The following is a 24,739-nucleotide window of genomic DNA, read 5'->3' as shown; positions in this document are numbered from 1 at the left end:
TCAATGGCTGGCTTTGCTGGGCCCTGAGTCCCTGCTGTCTCTACTCTGACTCCCACATTGTCCTCTCATCAGGCCTTTTGGAAGGCCAGTGGAAGGACCCTCTGGGTCCTTGGCAGTTCCAGCCCCTGAGCCCCCCTGGCTAACCCTGGCCGAGGGAAAGGTGACACAGTGTTCCAGATCAGTTCCGTTTCCTGGGAGGTCACGAGGGCAGGGAATCGGGGCACCTGCTGAGTGGCTGGGACCAAGAACCCCGGGCAGTAAGCCCGGCTCTGCCACTCACTCGCTGTGACCTTGGGCCTCCTCGCCCACCCGGCCCTGGGCAGGGACAGCGGTCAGTCCTTCGGGAGGCCACCGGAGCTCCCGGTGGGGCACGCGCGGCACGGAGCAGTACGTGGGTGAAACGGGCGAGTGAGGCAAGCCCCCCGGGCCCTCCCACCCTGACAGGAGACCAGGGCAGGGGTTGGTGGGGGATGTGGGGAGAGGGGCCTAGAGACAGGGCTGTCCCACTTCGGGAGCAGCCAGCCGGGCAGAACAGGCCCCCGACTTGCAGCAGAATCAGGGTATCTCACGGGCTGAGGTCCCCAAGGCCTCCCAGAGTGTGACGATAGCACTGAGAGGTGGAGCCCCAGGCTGGGGGACGGGGAAGGCAGGGAGGACAGGGGACAGCAGGTGCTCCGCGGTCAGGTGGCCTGGGCTTGGAGCCAACTCTCACTGGCTGCCGAGTGACCCTGGGCAAGTGACCTTGACTTTTCCAGGCCTCAGTTTCCTCAGCCACGAAATGGAGACAGCCCCAACACCCACAGTAGGGCTGCCGTCACTCCGGCAGGTGACAACTCCAGTGTCCTGCCGGCATTCACACCCACCCCGGGGGCCAAACCTTCCCGGCATCATCCGGGTCTATCTCTCGCACCGCTCCCACCTCTGGTACCCACGGGGCCTCCTCCGTCCCTCGTCTGCCTCCTTTCCGGGACCGTTTCTCTTTCACCACCGGTGCCAAGCACACACCTGACACACAGCAGGCACTCAATGAACACTCGACGACACAACGGATGAACGCGAACACCCCCAGCCCCCGCTGGACAGACTTGCACACGTGTAGATGCACCCCCAACACCTTACTGCCCCATCCCACCCCGAGCTGCCCTGGACGTCGGTGGAACGAGGCGCTGGGCAGGGCAGCCTGGGAGGGCTCGGGGGTCTGGGCGTGGGCGGTGGGCGGTGGGGGGGCAGGGAGGGCAGGGGCGGCTGAGACCGGGGCAGGGACAGGCGAGGGGCAGGCGGTCACTGCAGCTCAGTAGCCCTGCGACTGGTAGCCCTGGGGCTCGGCGTCAAAGGCGTTGGCCGGTTGCTGGTAGGTACCACCCATGCCGGTGGGGTCTGGCCCGGTGCTGGGCTCCACGTAGGGGGCGTAAGGCATGCTGGAGTCCTGGCTGGGGTCCATGTAGTCCTGGGAGAAGAGGGCCGAGTCGGCGCCAATCTGATACCGCTGGAAGGCCAGCATGGCCTGGCCCGCCTGGGGACGGGGGCCGGCGGGGACGAGGACAGGCGGGAGGGGATGGTTAGAGGAGAGACAGACAAGAACGCTGGGTTAGTGGCAGTTAGTTCACAGGACACAGGCAACAGACGGCTAAATATCCTCGAAGCCCCAAAGATGAAACCATGCCTGACTGAGGGGCAGAAGTCTGTCCTTGTAGCCAGCCCTCAAGAGACCCAGAACCACACCGTCCATCCAGCCAGAAAGACCTTCAGAAGGTCTTTGGGTCACTGTGGGTCACCGAAAACTTTCCACTGTGGAGCGTTAAGGTGGCCCCAAGGCCACAACATCCTCCTCAAACTGTGTTCTCGGGGGTGTTACGTGGAGAGGGGAAAAAGTTTCTTGGTGTGCTGGAAAACCCCCTAAAAGCCACCGCACCTCTCTTGCGGCGAGGTGAAACCATGTAACTAAGTTCTGGCCAGCACACCAGCTGTCCCACCCATTGACCTGACGCCCGGAGGGCAGATGTGGGGCTGGAGCTCTCGCAGCCACGCAGGACCACGAGGTCCATGAGCTAATTGTAGGGACGGAAGGGGCCTGGGTCACTGGAGACTTCTGGAGCCACGAGGCCAGTCCCGGACTGCCTTCTCAGACTTGGACTTCATTTAAACCACTGCTATTTACAAGTTCATTTGCTGCTGAACCTAATTTTAACTAAAACATTTGGTCAAACAAGTTTGGGAAGCTGAGTTCAACAGAGTAGAAGTTGTTTCAGGGCCACAGGACTTGTTAGGGCCTCGACTAACGTCTACTGGGATCCCTGAGGGGAAAACTTTGGCAAGCGACCTTTGCCAACCTTACCTGACCAATGAAGCCCTCTTCTCACGGGACCTAGTTGGGAAAGACTTGTCTACAGCATACGCACAAAGGTGGGAAATTCTTTTTCAGTAAAAGCTATTACGTGGTTATTAAGGACAATGACATTGACCACCCCCAGCTAGGGAATGAATTGAAAACATAGTTTTTAGGTTTACATTGAAAGCCTTCCCCAAAGATCTTTCTAGCAGGTAATCTTCCTGTGATGGAAAGATGCTAATGCTCTACATAGCCATTTCTGGGCTGGGAGGACTGAGGCTTAGTGAAGGGAGACCTCACGGCAGAGTCAGTGCCAGAACCCAGACCTGAACCCAGAGGTCCTGCTCCTTCCCAGGCCAGGGCCCTCCCCATCTCCTTCCCATGGATCAGCCCCCTCCCAAGGGAATAAACCAACCAGGAACCTGAAAGGGCCATCTGGTGAGGGGCGGGGAGTGTGCTTGGCATTTTATTCTAGAAAGTTCCAGAAGCCCAATGACTAGCCACTGACTTTTGATTTGTGTCATTGGTAAAGGCTCTGAGGGGCAGCCTTTCCCGAACACTGGCTGTTTAAAGCAGTGCAGGAACCTGAGAAAGGCAGACCAGGCCCGAAGGAGTTGAGCTGAGGGAATCAGGCCTCCCTAATTCAAGAGGCCAGTTCAAGAGGCCACAACACAAGAGTATGGGGGTGGGGGGTGGTGCATGGGACCCTGCTGGACTCAGGTGCAAAGGGGAGGCTGGGAGTTCTGCTCAGAGCCCAGGGGCCTGGTGGCCCACCTGGCCCTGCTTCTTCAGAGCAGGTGTACTCTCTGTAGCATCTCCACCACGCAGCAAGCCGTGTGCACTTGTATGCCTCTAGTGTTGGGAAGCTCACTCTCTCTGTGCTTTGCTCTGGGGGCCTGTTTGCTCTGATACCCCCTCAACTCCTGGAGAGTGGAGAGATTGGTGGTTCCCGCCCAGGCAGCTAAAGGCCCCCAAACTGTAGAACTGGAGGTCAAAGTCTTTTGGAAGAACGAGGGCTCACCACACGAGAATCGCCCCCAAAGTAGAGATTATGGAGGTGTCTCTGACTCCTTGGAGAGAATGGATGAAGGAACGAATGAACGGAAGAGCCTACATTTATTGAGCATCTCTGTGCCAAGCTCCGTGCCAGCCTTTGTTTCATCCACACAACAGCCCTGAGAGGTTGGTCCACTGGGTAGTGAACTGAGGCTCAGAGAGGTGCGGGGGTTTGCCCAGGGTCACACAGCATGTGAGAGCAGGGCCGGACCAGGAGTCCTCTGATGTCCTCGGCCAGGCCTCCGTTTGCACCCAGCCTCCATGGGAACTGTAAGGTCAGCCTTCGTGCTGCAGCAAGGAACAGGCTCTCACACCGTGTCCACAGATCAGTATACCAGTATAGACAGCCACCGCCAACCCTCTGATAGCCCGTGGCCGTCTGTCTGGGGGAGATTTCAATTTGTTTGTCTTCCCCTCCCCAGCCTGTGGGCTCCTGGGGCCAGGGACCCCGTCTGATCCATCACTAGGCACAAAACAGCTGCTCAATAAATGTTTACTGAATGAATGGACATTTGGAAAAAGAAAGGAGGCAATGAACGCGTAAGTGGCGAGTCTTAACTGGCCCCTCAAGCCAGCCACCCACTGCCCTGCGTGCCCTGGCATCCTGGCCATTTCCGGCAGTAGGCTGCCCCCATAACCTTGCCACTGGGCATGACACAGGGCGCTCCCCGCCTCGGGAAACCGGGCAGGCCTATGGCTGTGCCGAGGCGGGAAACAGTGTGCTGTATTCCTCCTGGAAGGTAAGGTCCTTGAATCTCCGCACGGCCAGGGCTGCGGTCAGGCTCTGCCGGGAGAGAGCAGGGGTGAGGACGGTGGGGAAGAGCTGGGAAAGGCAGAAGTGCCAGCAGGGAAGCCGGCCTCAGTGGGCACCTGTCCGTCAGGCTTTCGCATCTGCCCCCGGAAGTCCTGACGCCCCATCACTCCTCCTCCTCTGTGAACTCCACCCCCACCTCAGGGCTCACTGGTCCAAACACCTCCCTGTAGCACCGGGTGGGCTGTGTGGTTCCCATACATGGGGCATCTTCTGTGGTCTGAGATCCCCTGGGGTCACTTGGTTCTTCCTGCCCAGCCCTGAGGACACGGAGGGCGGGTGTGACCACCGCTGGCGTGCCAGGGCCTGAACCACACGTGTTCTCCTCCAAACCCTGGCTCCCAATATTGTATTGGGAGAGGGGCCCCAAGAGAAAATGGATATTCAGGGGCCCTCAAAAAGAGCAGGAAGTCACTCTAGGACAAGCCCAGAAGGGCAGAGGGACAAGGAGGCCTGGCTGCAGCAGGCTTCGCAGGAAGGGCTAGGGCTGCTTGTATTTAGCCCCAGGGTCTCCTTGCAGAAGGCTGGGCCCAGGGCTGCTCTAGGGCCTGGAGGGGAAGGGGGCTGCACACAGGGGAAAGGAGAACCCTTGAGATGGGGGCCTGGAGCCCATGTGACCCTGATATCGCAGGAGGGAGGTGAGGAGAGAAGAAATACACCGAGGGGACCTGACCCCAGTGGGAAAGAGGGCCCAGCCCTGCTGTCATGCCCGTGGGTGCTGGAGACCGCTAGGTCCAGAGCCTGCCAATGGGTGCCGTTTGTGGGCCCAGAGACACGCTTTCTTTGACCCACACGGTATTTTTTTTTTTTAACTTGAATAAATTGCTAACACGTAACGATCGGGTTTCACACAGAAATTCAGATTTCTGGCTTCTCTGGAAAAATGGGAAGACTGGCCTGTGTGGGTCCCTATCCCTGCCTTGGAACAGGGATCAAGGGTGTCCCTTTGGGGGCATGCACCTGCCGCCCGGCCCACTCACGCTTTCTCACGTGCTGCCTACCACACGGACATCTGAGTTTGTGATACCCCGCCCCCCCCCCCCCCAAATCCCAACTCCTGATTTTCAGAGATGGGAAGATAATGGGCCGGAAAACTAGAGGCAGCCCCAGGAAGTGGCCCAGGTCTCCCGACACCTAGGCCCGGGCTCCTAACCAGCCTCAGAACTGCAAAGCCTTGTCTTTCTGTCCAGGCCTCCACTTGGGTCTGCAAAAGGTTAGGGTAAACGCCCACAACCCGACTACCAGAGTGCTTGGGAGGGGCGTTCGTGACCACTGGAAGGCTGCTCTGTGCCAAAGCGAGGGTCTAGCACCACTGTGCGACCTCGCTGGCGATGGCAACAGCCTCCTTCCCGGGAAGCAGCCCGTGTGACTGCAGAGGAGAGAAGCAGGGGCACGTACGGGCTCCAGGAAGCAGGACGCAGGCCCTGGCTAGGCTGAAAGGCCGCCCGCCCGCTCGGGAGCCTGGCTGGGGCAGGCGACCGTGGGCTGGGTGGGCCGTGTACTCACCCATGTGAAGATGGAGAAGAAGGAGAAGGTGATGGCGGCCCGAGCCGCATCTGTCCCTTCATTCATCGGGTTGTCCTTGGGCTTGGACACCTGCCACTGGTTGGCCAGGAAGCAGAAGCCCACGAACCAGAGGAAGGCCCAGAAGGCTGGGGTGTCCACGAGGGCCAGGCACAGGGGCCGCGCACGGGAGAGGGCGAGGGGGGAGGAAATGGGGAAAACGAGCAACACGGAGGGGTTTGGGAGCACGTCTCCCCCACCCCACCCCCACCCCCATAGGGAGAGGCGGGGGCAGGGGGCACAGAGAGGGGAGCACAGGGAAGGTGAGGCGAGAACAGGGAGGTCAGTCAGACACAGAGCAGGAGAGAGACCACAGAAAGGAGCCGGGCCACGCAGACGGCAAGGCCAGGAGCAGAGGCAGGGAGAGCCAGGGGCAGCGAGGGGAGGGGCGGGGAGGGGAGGAGGGAGAGACAGAGAGAAAAGTCAGTTGGCCTAGGTGCGCATTTCTGTCGCCTTAGCCAAACACAGATTTCCCAGCTGAATCCCCGCCCCGGGACGTAGTCTGCCCCTGCAGCTGTCTGGGAGGAGCACTGATCCGACCCCCTGGCCAACGATAGCCTCCCAGAAAATCGGGCAGAGAGAGGATGAGGAGGAGGCTGGGCAAGGGGGGCGGCTTAGCTGGGCAGGTCTGAGCGTTGCCTTCTCTTGTGCTCACAGCCTCACGAGGCCCAGCCTCACGAGGCCCGAGCCAGGTGAGCGAGGGCCCTCTTGAGCACCGAGGCCCAGGGAGCTTAGCAATGGGAGCCTTGTGGCAACGAAGTCTTTTGTGGGTCCCCAGGGTCTCCCCAGAGAGGACCAGAGCGGCTCGGACAAAGCGTGTGTGTGCCAAAGGGCTGGGGTAGCTAGAGACCAACATCTCCCACAGGCACTGCTGGGGAACCCTGGGGCGCCGTGGAACACCGCTTGAGAACCATTGATTTCATTCTATCCTTCCAGTCTACGGGACTGGTCTCACTGCTTCCAGTCAGCCAGGCTCACCCTGAGGATCCCAGGCCCAGTAATGGGGGGAGGTCTCAGCCAGAGAGCCGAGGCCACAGGCAAAGCTTCACGGCCTCTCAACCCAAGCACCCAGTGAACAGACTTCAGAACTCGTGGGGTCAGAGGTCGGGTCAGCTCTGCCAAAGGCTGCTTCTGGAGGACGAGGGCAGCAGGTCACGTCAGGTCCTGACCCTCCCCGGGCCCACACTGTGTGCCAGGCGGGTTGGTCCTGCCTTACGAGGCTCTCACGGGGGGGGTGGCACAGAGGAGGCTTCAGAGAGAAGGGAAGCTGTGTCCCCTCCCCGCCACGGAGCTGTGGGCTGTTCCGGGGCCTCAGGCCCGGCCCTGGTCCCACCACTCCCTGTTGCCAGCCGTGTGACCCCAAGTCTGTCCCCTCACCCACCCGCACCTCAGCTTCCTCATCTGGAAAACGGGGCGATGGGGGACGGCTGCCTCCTCGGTGTGCGCGAGGATTAACGGGCCCACGGCCGGGACGGCCCCCTGCCGGCTCTGTTGTGCTGGGGGGGGGGGGTGCCCACTGGGCGGGGGGCTCACCTGAGACACCGATGTCGGACAGGACGGCTTTCTTGCGGTCCTTCACGCTGCTGATCTGCGGGAAGTACACATCCAGGGCCAAGTACAGCAGGCAGGTGAGGAAGGCGAGCACGCCCACGGCCACGCCATAGCTGCAGGCATTGGGGTTGCGGTTGTAGATGCAGAACTTCTCGCCCCCCGAGTTGTTGTTGAGGTAGCCCTCGTTCACGATGGAGCCGAACACCACGATGGAGAACACCTGTGGGGGGAGGGGCGGGGGGCCAGGCGTGAGATCCAGGCCGGCCCCCGCCCAGCACCAGGCCCGGAGAAGGGGAGGCTACCCGCCTCGGCCCGCGGCCTACCCCTGCCCCGGGGAGCCCTCTTCACCCCCGACAGCCACAAGGCTCGTGCGAAACAGGCATTTCAGAGGGGAGGCCCCGAGAGGGAGGGCAACTTGCTTCGGGTCACACAGCGCAGGAGGGGACAATCCCTTCCTTCCTCCGCCTCAGGCAGGAATGACCCTCTGACCACAGATTTGGCCCTACCAACCCACCGTCCAGGTCCTGGGAGGTCTTCCTGGGCCCTGACACCAAGATTCCTCTAGAATTGGACCTGGCCTCCCAGAATGAGTGGGGCCATGCCCTTCTGGGAGGTGAACCTGCCAAGCCCCCACCCCCAGGCCCCCTAGGCTGACTCCTCTAGACGCTGGCCCATGCCCACCCCCACCGGCAATCCCTTTGCCAGATTTATTTCACTTGGATAGACGGCCAGCCGGGATGCCCGCCCCCCCACCCCACCTCCTGGCGTTCACGCCCTTGTGCAACCTCCTTCCCCCTGCGTGGCGGCTGGGCCTTGTGATTCACTTCCAACGGAATAGTGCAGAGAGCGACGGATAACATCTCTGTGAGGAGGTTGCAAGGACGCTGGCTTCCACCTCGCTCACCCTCGCTTGCCGCCTCTTACTTGCTGGCTCCAAAGGAAGAGGCTGCCTTGGTTTGAGCTGCCCTCTGGAGGGGCCCATGTGGCTTTTTATGGTTTGCAGCCATAAACAAATGCACAAATTAAAAACAACAACAACAAAAAAAAAACGACACTGGATGAACCTTAAAAGAGGTGGAAAAAGAGGTGAGGGAAGCCAAACACAAAAGTCAACCTCCAGGACAAAAGCCCTAACAGACAAAACAGAGACGAAAGCAGGTGAGAGGTGCCCCGGGGCTGGGGGAGGGGAGGACGGAGAGCGATTACTTAAGGAGCACGGAGCGTTCTTACGGACGATGAACGTTTTGAAACCAGACAGAGGTGATAGTTGTGCAACATCAATGCCACGGAAATGCGCACTTTAAAACGGTTAATTGCGTGGCATGCGAATTTTTCTACAATTAAAGACAAGACCGTGGGCCTGTGTCCTGCTGGTTCAGCCGTGGGCACAGCGGTGGCCATGGTGGCCCGTGAGCCACGCGTTTGCCTGTCCAAATTCGAGAATGTGCACACAGCCACGGTCCAGACCCGGGCCGGCGTGCTGGCTCTCAACCCGGCCCCGTCACAGGTTCCGCATCTTCGCGGTCACCCCGGGAGGCGCACAGGGCAACTCGTGCTGCTCCCAGTTAGCAGCGCGGGGAAACCGAGGCACAGAAGGTGCATGTGGCACTGTTGTCAACACTCCGGGCTGAACTGGGAACCGGGCGTCCTGATCCTCAGCCCTGTGCTGTCTCTCACCTCACTAGGCTGACGCTCAGCCTCAGGGGGTGGGCCCGGACGGAGGTGTAGTCTTTCCAGACACCCGGGGGGCCAGTAGCGTGAGTGAGTGCCAAGTCTGGCGCTCCGGGGCCCAGGAGGGGAGAGGCAGGAAGTCCTGACTTCACAGCGATTGTCTAAGGAACTCCGGGGCTACTGACAGAGCCTTGACAAGCAAGGCAGCCGCAGGAGATGAAGGCAGGCTCTCCCATGGCCAGCTGCTTGAGTGGCGCACGGCACGACTCCGGGACTGCCATTCACAGAGCCCCCTGGGACCTGTGCACCAAGACAAGTCCCAGGTTCCTACCAAGGAACTGCCAGGTCGGGAATCCGAGGCCCAGCCCCAGATGTCACCCAATGTCCCCAATCCAGCAGAATGGACAAGCTACTCGATTAGAGGGGGCACTCCAGACCCTAAGGGGTCACACAGGGCTGCTGAAGTCAAATCCCAGGCCTGCTTCTTATGCTGTGTGGCCTCAGGCAAATGACTTCACCTCTCTGAGCCTCCGATTGGTCCTCTGCAAAAAGTAACCTTCCCTCCAGGGCTCCTGACAGAATGACACGCAGGCACCCTGAGCAGAGCAGGTGCACAGCAGGGGCTGAGCCACGGTTAACTGCCTTTTCCAGAGGCCCGAGGAAAAGCGGGCTGAGCACCAGGAAGGCCCTCCTGAGCAGCACTTCCTGGCAGGCATGCTCCGCCAGGGGTGGGAACAAGGGTAGACCCCCTTCCAAAAGCAGGCCAGGAGGAGGTGGGAGGGGAAGCAGGCGGGCGGAAGCTGGGGCTTTGGGGACAGCAGAGGAGGAACCATTAAGATGGGGCCCTCTTGGGGGACAGAAGCGGGGAGTCCCTGAAGAGGCCAGGAGGCACGTGCTGGAGACAGTGTGTCCCCAGGAGGGTGAGGAACAAGATCAAAACAGCCTCCAAGGAACCTGCGGGGCCCCGGAGCAGCGCAGAGAGAGGAGCTCAGTGCCCGCTCCGGTCCTCCTGTCCATCCCACGGCTCTGGCACACAGAGCGCTCCGCGGTCAGGCATTCCTCAAGGTCGAAGTCACCTTGGGCGAGTGGCTTCTCGGAGCCTCGGTCCCCTCATCTGTAAAGCCCTGCCACCGCAGCACCCTGAACCACCGGCGTGGCGTGAGGAACGGACGAGGCCATGCACGTGAGGGCCTGCAGGCGACGCGGGGCCGGCACCCAGAAAACGCCGGAGTGATGCTAAACAAGCAGAAGAGATAACGAAGCAACGGCAGGCGGTGGCCATGCCGGGAGGGGGGCAGCGGCGGTCAGGGAAGGGAGCCGAGGCAGTGATTTTTGAGCTGAGCTGAGAAGCCAGCCCTGCCAAGATGGGGGGAAGCGTGTTGCAGGCAGAACAGAAAGGGCAAAGGCGGGAGGTGGGAGAAAAGCCTGGCTGGAGCAGCGACGGAGGAGTAGGGCTGGAGGTGCATGAGACGCGGCGGGAGGGAGAGTGGGCGAGACGGGGGGGGGGGGGGGGGGGGGGGGGGGGACAAGGCCAGGTGGGTGGGACACCCTGAGGAGGGTGTGACCACAGGGGGGTGACCGGATCTGTGGCTCACCGTCCCCGCCCTGCAGCACGAAGCTCCCTGAAACGGTTCCCCCACGGCCTTCCAGACACAATTCGAGCTTCCGAGGGCTGGTGGTCCAGTCCCTTGCTGTATGGCTCGCCCACCCCTCCTGGGCCTCACCTCCCTCCGCTGCCTGCTGATCACTGCTTCCCCACCTTCCCACGCTCCGGCCCGTTGCATGGTTTCTTCTCTGAACGTGGTTTCGACGAGCACAGGTCGCGACCGGTGGCGGCGGGGCAAGCTGCCACGAGGCAGGCAGGGCCTGACCCCCAAAGCCGTGAAGGGCAGGGTGAGCTCAGGAGCCACTTCGGGCTTAATCCCACTTGATCTGACTTAGGTCTGGAAAGGGCCACCCTGGGCGCCGCGGAGAGAAGAGCGTAAGGCCAAGGTGAAAGCCGGGAGACCCGCTGGGGGGCTAAGCGGCGCCCGGAGGGAGGGAGGAGGGGCCGGGCTGGCGTGGCCAGTGGTGGCAGCGGGACGGGGTGGCTGCTGAACGCGGAAGGTAAAGCCACCGGGATCTGCTGACACGTCTGCCGTGGGGATGAGAAGGAAGAGCAAAGGGCGGGGCGCGGGGGGCTGGGTTCCGCGACCCCCGGGAACAGGTGTGCACGCCACGTTCCCCGCAGGCTGCACAGCCGGGCCAGGGCAGGGACGCTCACCTGGACCGGGCCTGAGACTCTACAGATGGAGAAGCGTTGCCAAGGAGACACAACTAGTCCCCCGGGGTCCCCGAACTCCCTCCGGGACCCTGTAAGCCCGGGGTTCGCGACTCCACTTAGCTGCCGTCTCTCCACCCACGTGGGAACGAGCCCCCCAGGAGCAGGGATGGGCCTCGGAGCTCACATCCCGCGGTGGGAGGAAGGGGGGCTCCCTCAGGACCTACCGGGGGACTGAAACACCTGCTCCTAACTGCACACGCGGGCCACGTCCTTCTTTTCATTTTCCAGCCGTGTGCGGGCACCGGCCCGGGGGCCGCAGCTGGCTTGGGGTGGGGGTGGGGGGGGATACAGACTCAAACCCAAGTCACTCTGAGCCCAAAGCCAGGGCTCTGTGTCAGGCAGGCGGTAAGGCCGGATCTGCAGCAGGGAGCGCACGGAGCCGAGAACCGGAAATTAAACCAGAATGAAACTCTACGCTGCTGCGGCCAAACTCTACCTAACAGGCGGACCTGCTGGAGGGACCGGAGACGGGTCTGTGGCGGCAGAACCAGCGGCCTGGAAACAGGACAGGGTGGCCTCAGGGGAGGCTCCACAGAGGCCGCTGGTCACTGGAAGGCACAGGAAAAACAATCCCTTTTCCTCGAACTAAAGAAAATGCTATAGAAAGCGGGGGGCGGGGGGGGGGGAGGCACCAATGTAAATGGACCAAGGCTGTTTTTTCACCATCTTTATAATCCAATCCTGGGTCTTTTTAAAAATGGATTAAAAAAAAAAAAAAAAAAAAAAAGAGATTCCAGATGGCAGCTGGAGCAGAGCTATGTCAAACTCAGAAAAACACATCGGAAGGTGTCTCAGAATCTCAGGATCTTGGGGTACTGGACTCAGAAACACAGAAGCGGAGACCCCAGAAGTGTCAGACCCCGCCCCCACTCCGCTCAGCCATCCCAGACGTCAGGGTTGGCACAGATGTAGGCTGTGTCATAATTGTGCACCTGCTGTTCCGCCCTCCCAGAATGCCCTTCCCCACTCTTCCATGTTTCAAATAGGCTCAAACTCCTTCTCAGTCACTCCCCCTCCTTCCCAGTCACTCCCCCACCCTGACCCTGCACACACTCATTTATGGGTCTGTCGCTCCCAAGAGACCTGAGCTAACCCACAGCCTCTGCAGGGGCCCTGCATCGACTGGGAGCGCCTGATGGAAAACATCTCAGTTAATCCTCACCAAAATCTCTAAGGAAAAAATAAAGGTAAAAACATCCCCACAAATCAGGCTCACTTAGCCCATTTCACAGAGAGGGAAGCTGAGGCCCAGAGAGGCCTGGCCTCTGGCTGGCCCATAACAGGCTGGCCCATAGCGGGTAAGCAGAGCGCCGGGCTCCAGCCCAGACCTGCCCGCCTCCAGCCCCACTCCAGGATGTAAGTCAAGTCCCTACCTTCAGCTGCCTCCCCAGGAGTGAATTCCAGGTCCCAAACCCTAGAATGAGCGTGAGTCCCAGGAGGGACACTTGCCATCCCGAGAAGTGTCACCACCCCACTGTGCAGGAGGGGCCGGGCCCACATCTGCACACAGAGCTGGCAGGCCGCGCCTAGGCCACTGGCGGGCAACAGGCTGCCCCGGGCTCCCGGGAGAGCTGGGCCAAACCAGCGTGAGGGGCAGAGGTCGCTGCTATTTGCCGGGAACTCCCCAGAGGCTGGCTTTGAACACCTTTAGGCACATACCAGGTTTCCACCCAGACAAGCTGCAGAGAGCGGAGCCCCGGAGCCCTGCCAGCTCAGAAGGGCACCGCCCGTCTCACCCTCCATGTTCCCGAGCCCCGCACCGCACCGCAGGCAGCCAGCTGACCCGCTCACCAGCCTCCACTCCACCGTCTCCGCTCCTGCCCACCTCCAGGCTGCAACGTCACCTGCCCCAGGAAGGCCTCCTCTCCGGCCTCCCACCTCCTCCAGTGGCAGCCAGTGGGTGCTCACCCACCCCAACTCTTACGAGTCTCTCCCGAGGTTGAGCCCCTAGGTGGGCTCTGAGGTCCCCCTATTTGGGCGGCTGGTCTCACGTCCAACCCCTCCAGCCCCCAGCGACCTCCAGCGCCCCTCATCCGTCTGCACGCTGGCTCCCATCCGGGAGCTCGAACCCCGAACCGGGCTCATCCTCAAATGCCATCCAATGCGGCGCTAGCCCTACTGTTTCATCCTGCACCAAGTAACCCAAATGACCCCGTGTCCCCCATGCTGGCCCAGGCCACTACCACCGCTTGCCAGGAGAGGACAGCAGTTTCCCTCCTCGTCTCTATGCGTCCACTCCCACCCCTGCACCATCCCCTTTACAGCAGCTGGAGAGGTCCCTTTAAATTCCGTTTTTTAATGTTTTTATTCATTTTTGAGAGGGAGAGAGAAAGAGAGCAGGGGAGGGGCAGAGAGAGAGGGAGACACAGAATCCGAAGCAGGCTCCAGGCTCTGAGCTGTCGGCACAGAACCCGATGTGGGGCTCGAACCCATGAACCGCGAGATCATGACCTGAGCCGAAGTTGGATGCTTAACCGGCTGAGCCACCCAGGCGCCCCTGGGAAGATCCCTTTAAACGTGTCATTGCCATGCTCCGTCCTACCCACCTCCATCCCCAGGATGGATACCTCGCCCAGCTGCAACCCCTGGGCTCCTGCCTTCCTCTCAGACTCCTTTCTCCCACTCTTCTCTAGCTCCCTCCCAAGCTCATTCCTGCCTCCGGGCCTTTGCACTTGGCTTTTCCCTCTGCCTGGAATACCCAGAGTTCCCCAGACCTTCCAGGCTGGTTCCTGCTGGCTCCTTGTCAACATCCATATCTCAGAGAAAACACCACTCAGAGGAGCCCTCCAGGCCTGACTCCCAGATCTACAATATTCTACGATATTCTACAATACGTTCCAATGTATTTCTCTGATGACGTCTTTATACGCTAACGTCCCTAGTTATTAGTTCATTTTTGGGTGAACATCTGCCCGCTGGACCCACAGGGAGGGTTAGGAAAGGCTTTAAGGGGAACGAACAGCAAGCCTGAGATGGGCAGAGGTGCAGGTGGCATGGGAATCAGCATCCCTGGCTTGGGCCTCTGCTTGCACACTTCTGACCACGGGGAGCTCACTCCCTAAAGGGAGGGGCTGCTGAGTCCTCTCCCTCACCTCCAGCTGAACCTGCCTTCCTGTCAGTGTCCCTACCAGAGTCCTCAATCCCGCCGCCTCCTGGGCCCCAGGGAAAGGCTGTGTGAGGAAAGAAGGAGCCGTGCTTTTGAGGGATGAGTCAGGCTGCCAAGGCCCCCCCACCTCTCATATGACCTCCCACAGGGTCATATGAGGAAAATGGCAAAAGCCAACGCAGGGGCACATGATGGGCACTAGGCAGCCACTCTGTTTCCTGAAGGGCCTCGTGCGGAGCCGCAGGGCTGAGGCGGGGTCAGGGGAGGGGAGGCTCCCAGGGCCCCTTCTCTGCTCCCCTGCCCGGGCACCCTGTTCCGACGCCTTGGATGTAACCTGCAGGGGATTAGGCCGTAATCTTCCTGCAAGCTGTCCCTCGGGTTCTCAGCAGTGGGGGTGGGGAGGGGGCTCTGCTGGGCAGGGGCCCGAGCAAGCAGACCCCTGTCCCCAAGGTACTGAGACTCAGCCGGGTGATCTGAAGGCTCCCCCTTCTCGCCACACTGTCCCCACCTTCACCCTCCTGTGGCTGTGTGACCACAAGGGGGCAGGGACCCTTGTTAGAAAGGGGGAAACCCAGACCAGGAAACAAGCTGCTTGACTGGCCCAGGGCTGCAGCTTGGTGGCCGAAGGAGCCAGAGGCCTCACCCCACAATCTTCTACAGCCCAGGTCCTTCCCCACCGGGCCCTGCCACCTCTGAACTCTCTGAGGGAGGGAGGGGGAACAGAGTCACCCCTGGAAAAGGGCTATGAACACCAACCGAGCACTGCCTGGGCCCTTCCCGGGCAGGACCTCATTTATCCCCAAAGGCCCCACTGGCTGGCAGGCAGGCAGGCAGGCAGGCAGGCACCACTCTCTCGTTTTGCAGCTGGGGAAACTGAGGCTCTGTGCAGTCTCTCAGCCGGTCACAAGGGCAGGGATAACCACCCGGGTCTGTGTGCTCTTCCTCAGCTCGATGCCCGCCCCTGCCCTGCCAGCTCCTACATGACTGACGCTGTTGTTCACTGTCTCTCTCCCTCTGTGGAAGCCTGAGGTCTTCGGAGAGAGAATCTGGTCCCAGGCCCTGCCTCGCTTTCTAGAGAAGAAGGCACAAAGGGGGAAACGCCTTCTGCACTGACAGTTCTCACGGCCGTTCACATAGAGCCCAAAAGAAGCAAGGAGGAGACAGCAAGCTTGGGGGGGGGGGGGGAATCCTGGAAGGCTTCAAGGAGGAGGTGATTTCTGCGTTGGGCCTTGAAGGTTCGGTGGGAGACCCCGAATAGGGGTGGGGGGTGGGAAGAGGAAGGCAGAGCAGTGCCCCCCACCTCATTTACCCACATGTGGAGCCCTCACAAGACGCCACACGCTGCCTGGCCCTGGGGGATACAACAGCGATGTAACAGACGCAGTGTCTGCACCCCCAGAGCTGACACCCGAGGGGGTGGCGTCCTCTTCGCTGCTCTGCTGTACCTCTCGGCCTTTACCACGATGTCCCTTCTGCCTGGAGCTCCTTCCCCCGTCTCCGCCTGGCTGACGCCGTCCCTGTCGTAACTAACTGTACTGCCACTTTTCCGTCCCTGACCTAGGTGAGCGTCTCCTCACGCTGGTCGCGCGCTCACCTCTGCATTTTTACTGGTGTCACCACCACGTTTCCCTCCGCTAGACGGTGAGCCCTCAGCAAACAGCGGGCACGCAGCACACGCTCGGGGTGGCTGTTAACCAGAAGATGACAGAGTGTCTGTGTCCCGCGGCCGTCGGGTCCAAGGGGAGGACGGAGAAATCGCTCACGGCCGGCCAGGTTCGGCTGAGAGAGCCGTTTAATGACAAGCAACCATGGATTTGGCAACGAGAGGGTCACAGATGGTGAAGGGTGGGGGAGAAAGCCTGAGCGGGGTGCATGTGAGAAACCGAGGGAGAAACCTTGGTGAGGGATGGAAATAAGGCACGTTCGGAAGATGATGGGCAAGAGCCAGGTGGAGAGGGCGACACCGAGGATGGGGGAGAGGGAGAGGCCAGTGGGCGTGCAGAGCTAGTGGGCAGGGAGGCCGGCCCCGGGCCACAGAATCGGAGAGCCCAGGGGAGGCACGGGCATGAGGAGGCTGAGGGTGGGTGCCCGGCGCAGGAGGCTGTGGGTGAGGCCACGGGGGGAGCCCCGCTGGAGGGGCGCCAGAGAGGATGGGGTGAGGGCGCTACACAGCCTGAGGGTCAATGGCTCCGAGGTCCCAGGCCCAGGGAAGCTGGGATTGACAGGTGAGAGGAGGACAGACAGGAGAGGGGAAGAGGTGGCCACCTGAGCGCACGCAGCTGCTGGAAAGACGGCCAGGCCTAGGGTGCACCTGGCGAGAGGGGCCGAGGCGCGCGAGGAGAAGACCGTGGCAGGCGGTGAGGCCAGGGCGTGAGCAGGAGCACGGAAGCGGGCACTGCGACACCAGGAACGAAGGCGGCGGTGGCGCTAGAGAGAGCGGGTGTTAAGACGCAAGCATCTCGGGCACCTTCAAGGAGTAGGGGAGTGACCCGGGGCTGGCCCAAGACGAAGAGATCCAGGGCTGGCATGAGAGTCAAAGCTGGGGACAATGGTCTGGCAGCGGCCTTAGGAGCCAGGAGCACCTCCAGGCTCGGCAGAGGGAGGGTGTGAGGGAAGGAAGAGCCCCCCGAAGAGGGCTGCCAGGGGAGCAGGGTCGTGGGGGGAGGCCAGGTTACAACGCAATGTACCATTAGGGATGTTCAGAGCGGGGTCAGGGACTCGGGGACACAGGTCATGTCCTCCCGCCCCCTGGACCGTGAGTTGAGAGCCCCAGCTCATTGGGGTTCCCGGATGACTGCGTTCTAAACAGTCTGGGCCTGGCAGCCTAGGGCTGTCCCAGCCAAACACCCACCCCTTCCCCACAGTCCCCTTCATCCCCTGCAGAGGGGGGCTGGGCACAGTCCCATCCCGGGAAGGGAAGCGTTCTCCAGAAACACAGGGCCATGAGCTGCCGTGCCAGGATGCCCTGACACTCTGCTCACATTCATGGACCCGGGGCCCAGGCCCCTCTGCTGTGGGCCCCCCAAAAGCATTGTGGGGGTGTGGTTCTTGATATCACTTCTTTAAAGACGGACCAGTCCAACAGTCCCCAACCTGGAGTCCACTGGGAGCAAGCGTGGGGTTCCTTGAGGGTGGAAAGGTTGGGAACCAGCCCAAAATGACTATCCATTTCCCATGTGACAGATGGGGAAACTGAGGCCCAGAGCACATGGCATCTTGCTCAAGTCACACCACCAGTCAGGGTCAGAGGGGGTCGCCGAACGTGGCTTCAGGCCTCGAGGCCCCAGGCACTCCCCAAAGCCCTGGCCTGCCTCTCCTCCCCTGGACAGCTGGTTCTTCCGGTTCCGGGCGCCAAGCGTGGCTCCCTTGCCAGCCTACCATCTGCCCTTCCTTTCCTCCCTTGTCTTCCTGGTTTTTCCTCCTCTCCTCCCCTCCTCCCCCAGCCTTAGTTCTTTCTCCCCAGGCTCAGGCCTGCCTCATAGCTCTGCAGGAACAGGTCCTGTGGGACTCTGCATGTGGCCGGGAACTCCCTGAAGCAGGAAGCTGTGGGCTGTCACCCCAGCTACTCCGGTTAACATCTCTGGGCCTCAGCTTCTCACCTAAAGTACTGAAACAACACCCACCTGACCAGGATGACGAATGCCCAGGGGGTGCGGTTATATGGCGGGCCCTTCAAACATGAGTCTTCACAAAGCTTAGAGTCTGCCCCACATATCAGAGATGAGGCTTGGAGAGGCCAGCATCTTCCAAGGTCCTGCTCTGATGACCCCGCTCCCCACACCAAACCCCCGGCTTTCCCAGGCTCCCCAAGCTCCTGCACGGCCCCAGTACACAAGGAAATGCCCAAGACACAGAGCAAAAATCTCCAGCCGGCATCTCCTGAAGACTTCACCCCTCAGTCAGCATCTCCTGAAGACCTCACTTACCAGCCAACGTCTCCCGAAGATCTTAGCCCTGAAGAATGTCTCCTGAAGACCTTGCCCACCAGCCAGCATCTCCTGAAGACCTCGCCCACCAGCCAGCATCTCCTGAAGACCTCACCCACCAGCCAGCATCTCCTGAAGACCTCACCCACCAGCCAGCATCTCCTGAAGACCTCACCCACCAGCCAAAGTCTCCTGAAGACCTCACCCACCAGCCAAAGTCTCCTGAAGACCTTGCCCACCAGCCAGCATCTCCTGAAGACCTCACGCACCAGCCAAAGTCTCCTGAAGACCTCACCCACCAGCCAGTCTCCTGAAGACCTCGCCCACCAGCCAGCATCTCCTGAAGACCTTGCCCACCAGCCAGCGTCTCCTGAAGACCTCACCCACCAGCCAAAGTCTCCTGAAGACCTCACCCACCAGCCAGCATCTCCTGAAGACCTTGCCCACCAGCCAGCGTCTCCTGAAGACCTCACCCACCAGCCAAAGTCTCCTGAAGACCTCACCCACCAGCCAGCAACTCCTGAAGACCTCACCCACCAGCCAGCATCTCCTGAAGACCTCACCCACCAGCCAAAGTCTCCTGAAGACCTTGCCCACCAGCCAGCGTCTCCTGAAGACCTCACCCACCAGCCAAAGTCTCCTGAAGACCTCGCCCACCAGCCAGCATCTCCTGAAGACCTCACCCACCAGCCAGCATCTCCTGAAGACCTCACCCACCAGCCAAAGTCTCCTGAAGACCTCGCCCACCAGCCAGCGTCTCCTGAAGACCTCGCCCACCAGCCAGCATCTCCTGAAGACCTCGCCCACCAGCCAGCGTCTCCTGAAGACCTCGCCCACCAGCCAGCAGCTCCTGAAGACCTCGCCCACCAGCCAGCGGCTCCTGAAGACCTCGCCCACCAGCCAAAGTCTCCTGAAGACCTCACCCACCAGCCAGCATCTCCTGAAGACCTCACCCACCAGCCAAAGTCTCCTGAAGACCTTGCCCACCAGCCAGCGTCTCCTGAAGACCTCACCCACCAGCCAGCATCTCCTGAAGACCTCACCCACCAGCCAAAGTCTCCTGAAGACCTTGCCCACCAGCCAGCGTCTCCTGAAGACCTCACCCACCAGCCAAAGTCTCCTGAAGACCTCACCCACCAGCCAAAGTCTCCTGAAGACCTCGCCCACCAGCCAGCATCTCCTGAAGACCTTGCCCACCAGCCAGCGTCTCTTGAAGACCTCCTGGCTGCTGACTCCATCCTAGACCTAAGAGGTCAGCCACAGGCAGATGAAGAGATAAGGAAGATTCCAAGACTGTTAGTGCTAAATGCCAAAGGAGCATGTAACCTACCTCCGTGGATGTAGCTCCCTGAGTAAATGACAGGGCGGTGCCAGGTGCTGGGAGAGGACAGGCCATGCAAGGTCACACGTTTCCTGCCAGGACACTCGTCCCCAGCACCCTCTAAGGTCACGCTTCCCCGTGGCAGCCACAGGGAGCTCTTCTGTGTTTCAAACCCCTCTCTGTGGCTGCCCACAGCCCTCAGATGAAGCCCAGAGTGTACATCTGCCATCCAAGACCTTTTCTGAGCTTCCCCCTGGCGGCCACTCTGGAGCACATTCACAGAGTGTGATGTCACTCACTCGCACACCCAGGACCCCGAGAGCTCACCATCATTTATTTCTAAAGCCCACTCAGACCTCATGCTTCCAGATATTTGCACACGCTGTTCCCTCCACCTGGAATGCCCCTCCCCGCTTCTTTATCGGAACCAACTCAGAAGCCGCCTCCCCCTGGAAGCCCTCCATGCTCCTCTGGCAGAGGTAGCTACCCCTATTGGATTTTCTTCTTGTAGCATCTCAAGCCTCCCCAACAATGCTTGTCACTGGACTGACAGTGTCTCCGATGGGGCACACAGGCTGGTACTGGGCAGGGACTTGGCATGTGTGGAACGAATGACTGAATGCCAGAGCTGGCCAGAGGCTCTATCTCCACCCCAGACCCCTTTTACCCCACGCACAGCTCCCTGATTTTGGTGCAGGATGAGCTCAGCTTTTACACTCAGGGTTCTCTGGGATGACCGAGGGGGTCTGGTAAAAACAAGACCCCTTCAAGCCCCCCTTGGGGCCACTTCAACCTAGACAGGGAAGCCACAGGGAGCGCACCGAATGTGGACGCTGCAGACGTCCAGGCTGTACCTCTGTCATTTGGGGCGGCGACACCTACCCTACTTACAGAATCCTGGGGTGTCACACGCAAGGCCCTTAAGAAATCAATCCTAAAAACGCCACCATTTCAGACATTTTATCATTTATTTTGCTCAAACTGAACATTAAAACACCAACAGCCCTCTCCTCTACCAGCACCGATATCCCTTCCCCCCAGGCCAGTGCAACCCTCTAAAAGGGAGACCGTGAAGCCCATGGAGAAGGTGGTCTTTTACAAGAAATCAGGTCGCTCCCTGCCGGAGCTCGGCTCCCCGCTCCTAGCTCCAGGGATAGGGAAAGGTGTCACAGACAGGCTGCAGTCCTGGAGCACCTCTGACCCAGCTCAACCTCCTCACTCAGATGGGGAGACCAAGGCACACGGGTGGGCATGGCCGGTGCCCGGGGAAGCGGGCAGAGGCAGCCTTCTCCCGGCTCCCAGCCCGCACAGCCCCGTCTCCCTCCAGCGGGGCCAGAGGTGGCTCTGAGCTTACCCCTGACACTGCCCCGGCTCAGCCGTCCCCTCCTCACCCGAGGCAGGAAAGGTCCGAATCGGCTGGGCTCGCTGGTTCCCTCTCTGCCTTAACCAAAGCGGTCAATTCCTGCCGTGAGTGGTCACTTCACCAGGCCTGGGGGCCAGCGAGGGGACAAGGGACAGAGAGGAGCTGAGGAAGCCTCCGTCAAGAGACAAAAAGGTGGTGTCGGAGGTCCTGCTCCTGCCCCCGCGGCTCAGGTGCCAGGGTAGATCCAGGTTTGAAGAGGCCCTGAAGCTGATATGGTTGGGGGGGGGGGGGTTCCCTCTTTCAGAAAAAGATCTTTTACAAAAATCACAAGCCCACGTGCACGTGTTGCTAGGGCCTCTCCAGGGCTGCAGAAGGGGTCTACGTGGCGGGGGAGTCGTCCTGGCTAGAGTGACCAGTCACCGAGGTTTGTGTGGGACTCAGAGGCTCCCAGACACATAACTTGCAGTGCTGAAGCTGGGAAAGTTCCAGCACACCAAGATGAACTGGTCACCCTAGCCCTGGAGCTAGGACTTCGTTCGTCTGAAGGCCAAGCCTGATGCCTCCCAGACCCCAGGATGCCAAGGGGACGCCAGGGCGAAGGACAGGTCACCAACGGCATCTTCTGCGCGCTCATCGACGAGTTAAAACACTTTCAGAGCACCACACATTTTTGAAAAAGACTGGAAGGATCCACCGGTCCTCCCTAAGTGAGGGGATCACATGTGATTTTTTTCCACCCCGCTATTTTTTTTTCTTTTATTTCTCCCCCTCCCCTACCATCGATCGTTTTTATTGTGGTAAAATACAACATAAAATGTACCATCTCGGGGCGCCTGGGTGGCTCGGTTGGTTAAGCATTCGACTTCGGCTCGGGTCATGATCTCGCGGTTTGTGAGTTCGAGCCCCACGTCCGGCTCTGTGCTGACGGCTCGGGGCCTGGAGCCTGCTTCCGATTCTGTGTGTCCCTCTCTCTCTGCCCCTCCCCCGCTCACGCTCTCTCTGTCTCTCTCTCTCTCTCTCTCAAAAATAAATAAACATTAAAAAATTATGAAAAAACGTACCACCTTAATCATTTTTAAGCGTGCGGTTCAATGCTATTAAGTACAGTACGTTTATATTGCTGTACAACCATCACAAGTGATGTTTTTATTTTCCGAAAGTCAGCAGGGATTACTTTTGTGATCAGAAAAAAAGAACTACACATTGTTTAAAGGTGTCACTTAGCCTGTTATCAGCTGCCTTTGCTAGCATAAAGGTAGTGAGCAGAGCTAGGAGGCAGTGGGTGGGGGGGGGGGGGGTTCGGGCATTAGATGGTGGCTGGCCCAGATGACCATTATCCTTTCCGAACCTGAAATCCAGGATTCTGACCTCTTCCAGCTCCAGGAGAAGCAATCAATGTGCTTTGGAGACTCAAAGATTTGGCTTCCAATCCTCTGCCGCTTACATGCTCAGTAACCTTGGGACTCCCTGAGCCTCAGTTTCCTCAAGTGATGCAGGCCGGAAGGGAACTAGCTGGGTAAGCGTGTGTCCACCCCGGGCCCACGGTGGCTACCCCATCCGTTACTTTTCCTTCCTCCTGCTTGGACTGTCTCGCCACACCCCGAGATAAGCCCCATTTATCCTTCAAGGCCCAATTTGATATCACCTTCTCCATGAAGCCTCTCTTGATTCCCACAGCAGGGAGACCCCTCTCCTGGCACTCACGGCCTCTACCCCGGGGCGGGGGGTGGGGGGGTGGGGGGCACCTGGCTCCCTTCCCAGTAGGACTGTGGGATCCCCAAACACTAAAGGCTGCATCTGAGTCACGTCACTTTCCCTAGGGGCCCAGCAGACTCAGTGAAGCTTTGCTAAATGAAGCCATCACAGGCAGAAGTGACCCAAGCAAGCAAACCGCCCACACCCCTCACAAAGCCAGTGGCTTGACCCTCCCAGGCCCGTGGCCCGAGGGGCTGGCAAAGGGGAGCAGGGCATACAGCTGGCCCACCTGATCAGGCAGGTGCCCCCCCAGAGCTCCATCTCTGCCGAGGGTCAGTTGGGGTCTCTGGGGAGTTGGAGACTGGCATACATGAATGAGGTCGGCACCACAAACCCTTACGGATGTCCCCGGGTGCCAGGCTCGCTGCCAGGCCCTGTGCTGTCACTGCGGCTTCCCTGCCCTCAAAGAGCTCCCCAGCTGGTGGGTACTTGAGAAGAAAGGGATTTATACATGGCCCCGCTTCTTGTGGCACCAGGAGGAGGTTTGAACGTTTTTAGACAGGGAAGAGTTAGCTTCCTTTCTCTCTGGGAGGCCAGAGATAAACACCCCAGCTGTCCCACCCATCAGACCCTAATATTGCCCGGAAAACCCAGGAAGTGAGGGAGTTTGAGCACCCTGAGGCCACAGTTGACCTCAGACGTAGCCCCTTGGGGTGGCTGACAGTGACCCTGCCCAGCGTCCCCAAGCCCAAGACCTTCTGGTGTGGGCCCGCAGGAATAGGCCCCAGGCCTGCAGAGGCCAGACCCTCTGGTGATAGTATCTGGGCAACGGCCAAAAAACCCTAGGGAGCCCCAGGCACCCCTCTCCTGCAGCAGGCTTCTTTCCCTGGGGTGCTGCCCAGACCACATGAACCCCTCCCTCTGTGCTCACTGTCTCTGTCCCATCCTCCTCACCCACAACCCCAGGTCTGAGCAGGGACCCCCGCTGCTGGGGAATTCTGACCCTTGTCAGGCTGGAGATCCAGAACAATCCCCTCTGCTTTCCCCTAATCCCCCCCCCCCCACAAGCATCCAGGTGTACTTGCGTGGTGGGGGGGGGGGGGAGGTGCTGTCACGGATTCAGGAAATATCAGAGCCCACGGTGGCCGCTGCCACCTCTCTACAAACCGGGAAACTGAGGCATGAGAGAGCAGCTGCCTCTCCCCACGTCGGGATGTAACTCCTCGCTTCCCACTAACATTTCTTGGGTGGTTCCCAGCCCAAGGTCACGCCGCGAAGGAGAGGCAGTCCCCGAGCAAGCCACCTAGGTATCCGGCTCCCGACGCATCGCTCCACACCTTCCGGGCTAAGCCACATAACCCGGTTTCCGGCCCTGTCCTCCTGGAACGTCCACGGCAGGCGCGGCGTGCGCCCCGTGAGATGATCCACGCCCTGATCCACCTCTCCCCCCCCCCCGACACAAACGGCCACCTGAAACCCGGGCTTCGTCCCCACGGCCGCTGATCCGCCCGGGTGGCCGCGCGCAACCCGAGCCGCGAGCTGCACAGCCGCGGCCTGGAGGTCACGGCGATGGGGGGCCGCACGCGAATGGGGGCGCCGGGAATCAAGGGCTACGGCAGCAGGGGCGGGAGCTCCCCCCGCTCCGCCAGCGCTGGGACCCCCCCCCCACCCCCCGCCCGGGGCCCGGGAAGGAAGGGGTGGCGGGCGCCGGCACCCCGGTCGGAAGGCTCTCCGCCGGCTGCGGCACGCGTGCCCGGGGTCCCGCGGGGTCGGGGTCCGTCCGGGCGCGCCGCCCTTGCCCGCGCCCCCACCGCACCCCACCCCCCGCGCGGCCGGGCCACCCAGCCGTCCTTACCCAAGACACGACGCGCAGGATGGTGTGCGGCTGCCGGACCAGGGTGTGGGGGTCGAAGGCGCCCCCGGCTTTGCCCGCTCCGTACGCACCCCCTTCCATCGTGGCTGCACCCGCGCGGTGCCCCCCGCTCGGCGCGCGCCGCCGGCCCTGCGCGTGCGCGGCGCCCCCG

General features: G+C 60.7%; 1 protein-coding gene across 3 annotated transcripts; it reads right to left on the bottom strand.

The window, feature by feature from the left end:
- Positions 1–469: 469 nt before the first annotated feature.
- On the bottom strand, positions 470–24,739 carry SYNGR1 (synaptogyrin 1). Of its 3 annotated transcripts, none has more exons than XM_045465881.1 (4): positions 24,571–24,739; positions 7,293–7,530; positions 5,703–5,848; positions 470–1,447 (listed from the first exon to the last, which is right to left on the bottom strand). In XM_045465881.1, exons 1-4 carry the CDS (start codon positions 24,667–24,669, stop codon positions 1,292–1,294), a joined length of 639 nt encoding a protein of 212 aa, XP_045321837.1. In that variant the 5' UTR covers positions 24,670–24,739; the 3' UTR covers positions 470–1,291. The 3 variants fall into 3 exon arrangements, with proteins under 3 accessions (XP_045321837.1, XP_045321836.1, XP_045321838.1); XM_045465880.1 differs by having other exon boundaries at positions 470–1,513; positions 24,571–24,734; XM_045465882.1 differs by lacking the exon at positions 470–1,447 and adding an exon at positions 3,865–4,169 and having other exon boundaries at positions 24,571–24,734.

Source organism: Leopardus geoffroyi, chromosome B4, assembly GCF_018350155.1.
Source record: "Leopardus geoffroyi isolate Oge1 chromosome B4, O.geoffroyi_Oge1_pat1.0, whole genome shotgun sequence".
Lineage (NCBI taxonomy): Eukaryota > Metazoa > Chordata > Mammalia > Carnivora > Felidae > Leopardus > Leopardus geoffroyi.
This window is presented reverse-complemented; position numbering and strand designations above follow the sequence as displayed.

What these genes read in the sequence shown, in the direction of transcription:
- SYNGR1 (XM_045465880.1), bottom strand. Translation starts at nt 24,669, where the DNA reads ATGGAAGGGGGTGCGTACGGAGCGGGCAAAGCCGGGGGCGCCTTCGAC. An exon ending in TCCTGCGCGTCGTGTCTTGG is followed by an intron (nt 7,531 to 24,570) that starts GTAAGGACGGCT and finishes CTCCCCCCACAG; the next exon opens with GTGTTCTCCATCGTGGTGTT. An exon ending in GTCCGACATCGGTGTCTCAG is followed by an intron (nt 5,849 to 7,292) that starts GTGAGCCCCCCG and finishes TGGACACCCCAG; the next exon opens with CCTTCTGGGCCTTCCTCTGG.